This window comes from Pseudorasbora parva, chromosome 23 (genome assembly GCF_024679245.1).
Source record: "Pseudorasbora parva isolate DD20220531a chromosome 23, ASM2467924v1, whole genome shotgun sequence".
Taxonomy (NCBI): Eukaryota; Metazoa; Chordata; class Actinopteri; order Cypriniformes; family Gobionidae; genus Pseudorasbora; species Pseudorasbora parva.
The window spans coordinates 10,169,898-10,177,458 of NC_090194.1; the positions used below are offsets into that span (position 1 = coordinate 10,169,898).

Genomic DNA, 7,561 nt, shown 5'->3' on the forward strand with positions numbered 1-7,561 from the left:
AAAAAAAAATGCGCTCTAGTAATGAAACAAAACTATATCATTGTACTAAATGTGTAAGATTGATGTGGGAAAGAAATACTACTCTGAACCCCAGTGAATTTACACAAACAGAAAAAGTCAGTTTTAAATTGTACCCCGCTATCCCATATGTATTCATTAGCGTAAACTGCCTAACACGGGTTTTTTCATTCAATGGTATTGGTGCATCGAAAAGAGAAAGGGATGAGTGTGATGAGAGAAAAAAAGAAAGAGGCAAGCAAGCATATAACAAATATTCATTGGAGAAAACACAGCAAAATAACCATGATTTAGATGAGCCACATTGAACCCTTTTTTTTAAACTGCACTTCTGATTATGGTCCAAAAAAAAAAGTACAGAAGATGGGTTTAAACCTGTGAAATATAAACTTTATTTGCATTTAAACAGATTCAAGGAAGTCAAAAAAGGTTAACAAGAAAACCAAATCTGAACTGTAGTCATAGATTAAGTCCTGATTCTGTTGAGATTTAGCTGCACAGACTGATATAGACTAAAAAAAATACATTGTTGACATTTGGATTTCTGATAGTTGACTGCTCAATCCCAAACATACAATACATTCTTCTAGCATATACAGGGTTTGGACAATCACACAAATAACATGAACTGATGAAATACTGGAATTCATCAATGATACCGTTCTGAAACCCACTAATCATGCATTGCAAACCAGGTCAAGCGTTTCAAGACTTCAAATAAATCAACTTCAGTCGCATCTCTAATCAGAATGCCACGCACGCATTTCCATGTCATGACGGACGGGGTACAGTCAACAATCTCCATATAAATTAGAGGGTTGAAATCTGCTCAGAATCGCATTTGAGCAACAAGGCTGCCAAATGAATGCCACACTCTACGGACATGACAACACCGCAGGGGAGAGGGCAGATTGCAGAGATGGAAAAGGTCATGTTCTGAGTAAAGTTTTTTTTTTTAAGGAATGGCACGGATTTGACATAAAACTGAAGAGAATGGTGGGACAAACAAACATAAAATTGCAAGTAACAAAAGTAAAATCATGGGCAAAAAAAAAAAAAAAAAAGCTTAATTTAAGCAAAATAAAAATGGTTTCAGTTCTTCTCCTTGACGCTCTGTCTCCACTTCCAGAGCTCCTGAATGACCTTGGAGAAAAACAGAAAGAAAAAGAAAAAAGGTAAGACCTTCATTCATGACAGTTTCCAATTATGGGGTAATTAAACTATAGGGTGTAACGATACATTGTTATAACAAGATATAAAAATGCAACATTTTGTGTTGATGTTAACAACATTTACTATATGGAGTTATGCCCAAAATATACTTTGGCCGTCTGTGTTCCGTGACGACTCGTGCACCGTCCGTGTTTTTAGTTAGTCAGGAGGGGTTATGGATGTCCACACACCCCATCCGCATGCAGCACAATTTTTGAGACCCCACAAACGGTGTGCGTACAACAGCGGATGTGTGAGTGACTTGAATACTACATGTCCATGCACCAAACAAGTCCTCCGCTCACGGCAAAGGAGTATACTTTGAAAAGCTTGCATGCTTGACTGTGCGCGAAACAGCAAAATGTGGAAAATGAACTAAACACAGGGCTTTAGTTTTATCCAAGGCTCAGCTTACGGCAATAATAAGGTATAACTCACCCAAAATATAAATTCTCTTATATACTCACCCTCATGTCTGTTTCTAACCTAAGATTTTCATTCAACTTCCAAACACAAAAGATATTTTTTTTTATGAAACCCTGATTTCTGTCCCTTCATTTAAAGCCACAAATGCAATTTTTTGCCATTAGAGGTCGCTTATTCAGAACAAAGGCATAGCTTGATGACAGCTTTCACAGAGCTTTTATTACGTCACAATTGACAGCTTTCGCTTTTTCCGGTCATGCGTATGTGGGGCTACGCAGAACTGTTACTCGCGGTAAATCAGGAAAACGAATCAATCAAGTTGTCTAATCCAAATCTAAGTCTTCTGAAGAGATACAATGGCTTTATATGATACAGATTTACAAAGTTGCATATAATGTAGTAAACATGGACGGTTCAAATAATTGGGTGATGCATGAAAACAAATCATGTGAGTAAATGCCAAATTCATTTTTGGTAATAATAAAAACCCCTATTTGATTATTTTTAGTTAAAATAAATCACGTTCAGCATTGTGATTTGAATCAAATGGCACGCTACAATGTTTCATTCAGCAACTGAAAACTAGACTAATCGATTCTTGGGATTTAAGAATTGTTATTTTGTACCCAGCCCTTATAAATATAAAATATGAATGCAAATAATGGCTTGAATGTACATAATCTGTAATGAATCTGAATTGTGATGATAAAGAAAATATGGGCACCAAAAACGTTAAACCGCATCCGAACAGTTTTCCGGCATGGAGCACTAATTAAAATCCGCACCCATCCCGCTTAAAATAGAACCGACCCGAAATAAAATCAGTTTAACATTATATAGGCCTACAACATTTATTGGCAGGTCATACAAAAGTAATTACTTCAATGTGCCACGTCTTTAAAGGTCCCGTTCTTCGCGTGTTTTCGAAGCTTTGATTATGTTTACAGTGTGCAACATAACATGAGTTCATGTTTCGCATGTAAAAAAACAGTATTTTTCACACAATTTACTTATCTGTACACCGCTGTTTCCTCTGTCCTAAAAATGGCCTGATGATTTCTTAGTTCTATGAAGTCCCTCCTTCAGAAACACGTAACGAGTTCTGATTGGGCCAGTGCTTCCCGTGTTGTGATTGGACGGCAGCTTAGCGCACTTTGCCCGGAAAGGTCCCGCCACTTACCATAACGGGGAGATGCAAGCGCTGAATGCGCGCTCTTCTCCACGTGGGAGAGCAACAAGACCACGCCCCCTATTTTGCGTGTACTTGTGGGCGGAGGGTTAGTCAACAAACGGTGCTAGTGATGTCATTACTGAAGGAAGTCCAAACCGGCCGTTCGCTGTAGGCTTTGAAAGGGAACTTCTGTTAAATAAAATATCTCGCTTGGCATAGAACTTTGAGCCTTATAATTTCACACTAACTAAACAACATTTCACACTAACTAAAGTTTGAAAGATGGAATCGCGAAAAACGGGACCTTTAAAATTCGAACACATTATTTTCAATGAGTGTACGCACACCGGCGGCGGCATTTGGTGCCTCAGTAAGTTGGTCAAAATCCTGCCGCGCCACAGATCGCCAATGTACTGATTTCACCCTGTGCCACAAGATGCACACATCGTGCAGCTCTTCTGTCAGTAGTGGATTCAAAACTATGAGCTCACAAGCTCACACGTATATAATGTGCGCGTCCGGCGCAGAGCTTTGAGTCTGGTGTGCGACCCCCCTTGAAGCCTTGTGTGATATTTTGAAAGTGAGAGAATCCTGGGAGGGTGCGCAGCAGCACGAGAACAAATAACCTAATATTGTTTTGAAATTATTTTATTAACTTGAAATACAGGCAAGACATATCTTTGTAGATGTGTTCCTAAAAATATGCATATATTTTTACGTTGGCACGTGACTGACCAAAAGTGGCCCGCCAGCGATAATATCTGGGCCGCGCCCGCATCTGCCCAATCCGGCAGACTGTTTTGATAGCGGTGAGTTCTGAAATATATCTGTCAGTGTAACTTTTAAGAGATGCTTGCTTCGTCTAGTGGCCAGTGGAAAAATATGCTGCATTTAGCCTCATCGGTAGAGCGTCAGACTTCTGGGTAAAAAAGACCCGAGTTCGAACCCCGCTCAGAGCGGGCAGTGGGAATCTAGATATATCAACATTCAATCAATTTTATTGACAGCAATACACATACCTTTGGATCTGTGGCTTTGAAGCAGTTCTTCACAAAGTTCTCAAACTTTGGCTGTTGTTTCGGTAGTGATACACCCTACAAAAAACGGAAATAAACATGTTAAAAGTTACGTCATCAGGTATCATTATTTTGTGGGTATTTCTGTATTCCAAAAAAGTTATGGAATGGTAATGGTTTGTTACCACTCGCACACCAACTCAGAGGAAGGAAAACGCACCTTTTCTACACTTGCCATCATCTTGGCCTTGATCTCTGGGACAGTGAAAGTTTGTGGCGTTTTGGGTGACTGTACTTTCTTATCACCCTTGTTGTTCTTTTCTGGAGTCTTGAGCTGTGAGAACACAATATCATATCATTGATTTGAGAGAAACTTGAAGAGACTTCAACAAATGCTGCAACTCAAGAGTGGAGAGGGAGATGCTAACCTGTTTAGCAGGTGTATTGGGCTTGGGTCCTTTTCCATTCTGTGCAGGGGTCTGTGGTTTGGATGGGGTCTTCTTTTCCTGACAGAACAATGACCAAAAAATATACGAAATACGGATTCCTCATCACACTTTTTTTTTTAGACATTCTATAAAAGATTTGAGGGGCATGAGTAACTCGTCTGACCTTTACAGGTGACTCTTCTACACTTTCTTCCTCTTCATCATCATCTTCGTCATCCTCTTCATCACTGAAAGATAAAATGGAAATGTAATTTTATTTATATAAAAAATAGCAGCTATTTCTTAAAGACTGAAGATGGCAACACTTACTCATCATCATCGTCGTCATCATCATCTTCATCCAACTTCATTTTTTTCTATAAAACGTTAATTCAAAATGAGCCACAAAATCAAATATCATAACGAATCCTATAAATTCATTTAAGAACTTACCGAAGACTTTGGAGTCAATGACGCTGGTCTCTTTTTAGCTGTTGTCAATGTCTCCTCTTCTTCTTCCTCCTCCTCCTCTTCATCAAAGGACTGGTCCCCTCCCATAACTAAAACAAGAAAGATTCCAAAAAGAAATTTACTAATGTATCCTGAAGCCGTTTTCCATGCGTTTACATGAGACAACAGCAAATAATCATAGACCTCATCGAGTATCATGAAGTACTCACTGACAAGATGCTGTCCACTAATGTGAACTGGACCGGAACCAGAGCGTAGACGGAACACAACAGGTGGAGTGATCTCAAACCCACCCAAACACACCTGAGATACAAACACATCTTTAGTTCTAATCAACCAGAGCAATTCTAGGTGATCAACTCAAACTAAGCCAAAAGATGTGCGAAATGACAGTGAAGATGACTAATTCTGCTTACACTGGGGAGGGTGGAAGGCTTGAGTGTGGCCAGGACTGCTTTAACCTTCTGACCCTCTGAATCGTGCCCTTCAATCTCCACAACATTCAGTTCATCTTTTGTGGTGGGATCGACACAGGCCTGCAGGAAAAGGAACAAATGCCTTAAGTATGAAATTTAAATGTTAACAAAACTTTGAGGACCCTTTAAAACAACCCCGAGAGGTCTGACAGCAAATGCGACATACCATTCTGACTGATAACTGATGATCAAAATCATCATCCTCTGGATTAAAACTGACATCCTTGCCTGCCTTCAGTTCACAACCTGTAACAAACAAAGTTTATATATTATATATAGGTATTCAGACATTTTTTGTAGTGCAACTTCAGAGAACCAGTGTAGTGACAAATTGAGTCCCCACCAAAATTGCGTCTCCTTTAGGAACTAAACGATCCCATTGGTTCAAATTGCTTTTAATAGGTACTTTTACAAATGTTGATTCAACTACGGTATAGTTACCATTTATGTCTGTATTAGTTTGCTTATGCACTAGCATATAACAAATGTTTGGTTATTTGCACATTCCCTACATATATTCTAAATAATCTTTAATGTCATTATGCATTAAGTTAAAATGTCCAAATATTTCAGTTATAAAAACAAAAACAAATTATGTTCAACTATTCACCTAATATGCTATTATTCTAATTTATTAATTAACCGGTCAATTGGTTTTACATCACAACTGACAAAACATTTAGAAAAATTTGAGTCAGATACAGATGTTATGTTTGATGTCACTAGAAGGAAATAACGCGGTTTATTAATAAAGTCATATAAACGCGGTTTACTTGCATTGTCAGTTTACTGGTTTGCATGTAAATGGGGAAAAGTGGTTATTTCAATAAGCTGATATTTGTAAGTTATCAGCTTACTGGTGTGCATGTACAACACACTCACTGTCACTATCCTGTGAAGTGTGAATGAATAAAAGTCCAAACGGCTTGCCATATGCTGATTTACAGCGATTCATTTACGTCAACACGTGGTCCCTTGTTCTTGATTTAATGAACCGGTCAGTGAATCGCTCGGTCTGATTAAACTCGAGTCGTGAACGAATCATTCCGCACGGTTAGTGAATACATCAGTTGAAATGGTCCAACTCCAAAGAACGATTCATATATCGCATTTAACGTTATTTCTAGCCGTCGTTTCACAGCATGGACGCTGCACCGGTTTTATTTGATATAACTGACTTTACGTGGAAGCAAGGAACTCCACGTGGCGATGTTCGTGGGATGCTCTTACGTTTTTAAAACGTCAATATTCTGCTAAAGACCTGACAATGCAGACTAAACGCCTAAAGCTTCGATTTAAGTAGATAAGAGACCATGGTACCAATAAGCTAGTTTTTAACGCCATTAGCACTATCATTTGATAAAATATGCCAGGGTGTGTTTGTTAGGGAAACAAACGGGGTAAATAGTACATAACGTATTGTATATAACGAAGAATACAATTCAGTTGCAAGACAGTAAGCAAAATGTAAGTTTAAATGTTAAAACTCTACAATGTTAAATGTCTCATCTAACACGTGTAACATAGTGACGCCATTTTGGAGCGCCGGTGCACGTGTTTAGAGAGCGCGTGCAGTGAGACATGAACTGTGAATGTTTTGTTTTCGTTGCTTTTAATACATTTATTTCAGATTTTTATATCGATTTTAATCATAAGAGTTGTCGACCCTACCCGTGATGATATTCGAATCTTGGGCTAATCGAGCTAAAGCGAATTCATGTTGCACACGTGCTTTATTTTGTCACTCCACATCGAGGCATTTAAGAAAGGCAATGCACTGTAGTTACGCCAATTAAAACATCTACATGTGCTTTTAAGCAGTTTGAGTCTGATCATATAACTCAGGTTAGCTGGTAAGCTTCCACACTACGACATCCTGTAAGCTTAATTTACAAGGACATCCTGCCACGTTTACGTGCTATACGTGTGATATTATATGACATAGAACGAATCAAGTTAAGTATTTAATGTGTTACATACCGTACAGGAAGGTTTGGGGACCCATTTGTTCGAGCTCCATCTCTGTATTCTATGTAAGTGTGTGTTCGTAGCTGAACTGTGCCGCGCGCTCGAGTGCGGGATGGACACACTACCCACATTGAGTTAATCACGCCCATTATGGGACAGTCCTCCAGTCTAGCCAATGAATGAACCCATAGACAGAGAATCACGGAGTTTAGGGTATGATAGATATGTAGGCTACTGTAGTAGAGCATGAGATTGTCCCGACTAGCATATGTCTCAGAAAGATATAACTTCAACACTCTCAAACTTTTATTTGACTTTTTTGCTATTCAGAATTGTTATGGAAGGATTTGCTAAACAGCCTATTGTTTTTTTGTT

At 38.8% G+C, this 7,561-nt stretch overlaps 1 protein-coding gene across 1 annotated transcript; it reads right to left on the reverse strand.

Annotated features, from left to right (window-relative positions):
• Positions 1-386: 386 nt before the first annotated feature.
• npm1a (nucleophosmin 1a) lies at positions 387-7,344 on the reverse strand. The gene is made up of 11 exons (XM_067433507.1): positions 7,199-7,344; positions 5,385-5,464; positions 5,159-5,278; positions 4,952-5,045; positions 4,725-4,831; positions 4,602-4,648; positions 4,456-4,519; positions 4,272-4,349; positions 4,064-4,177; positions 3,847-3,921; positions 387-1,161 (listed from the first exon to the last, which is right to left on the reverse strand). Exons 1-11 carry the CDS (start codon positions 7,236-7,238, stop codon positions 1,111-1,113), a joined length of 870 nt encoding a protein of 289 aa, XP_067289608.1. The 5' UTR covers positions 7,239-7,344; the 3' UTR covers positions 387-1,110.
• Between the last annotated feature and the right edge of the window lie 217 nt (positions 7,345-7,561).

What these genes read in the sequence shown, in the direction of transcription:
- npm1a (XM_067433507.1), bottom strand. Translation starts at nt 7,238, where the DNA reads ATGGAGCTCGAACAAATGGGTCCCCAAACCTTCCTGTACG. An exon ending in TAGAAGAGTCACCTGTAAAG is followed by an intron (nt 4,350 to 4,455) that starts GTCAGACGAGTT and finishes TTGTTCTGTCAG; the next exon opens with GAAAAGAAGACCCCATCCAA. An exon ending in TGATGGCAAGTGTAGAAAAG is followed by an intron (nt 3,922 to 4,063) that starts GTGCGTTTTCCT and finishes CGTTTTTTGTAG; the next exon opens with GGTGTATCACTACCGAAACA.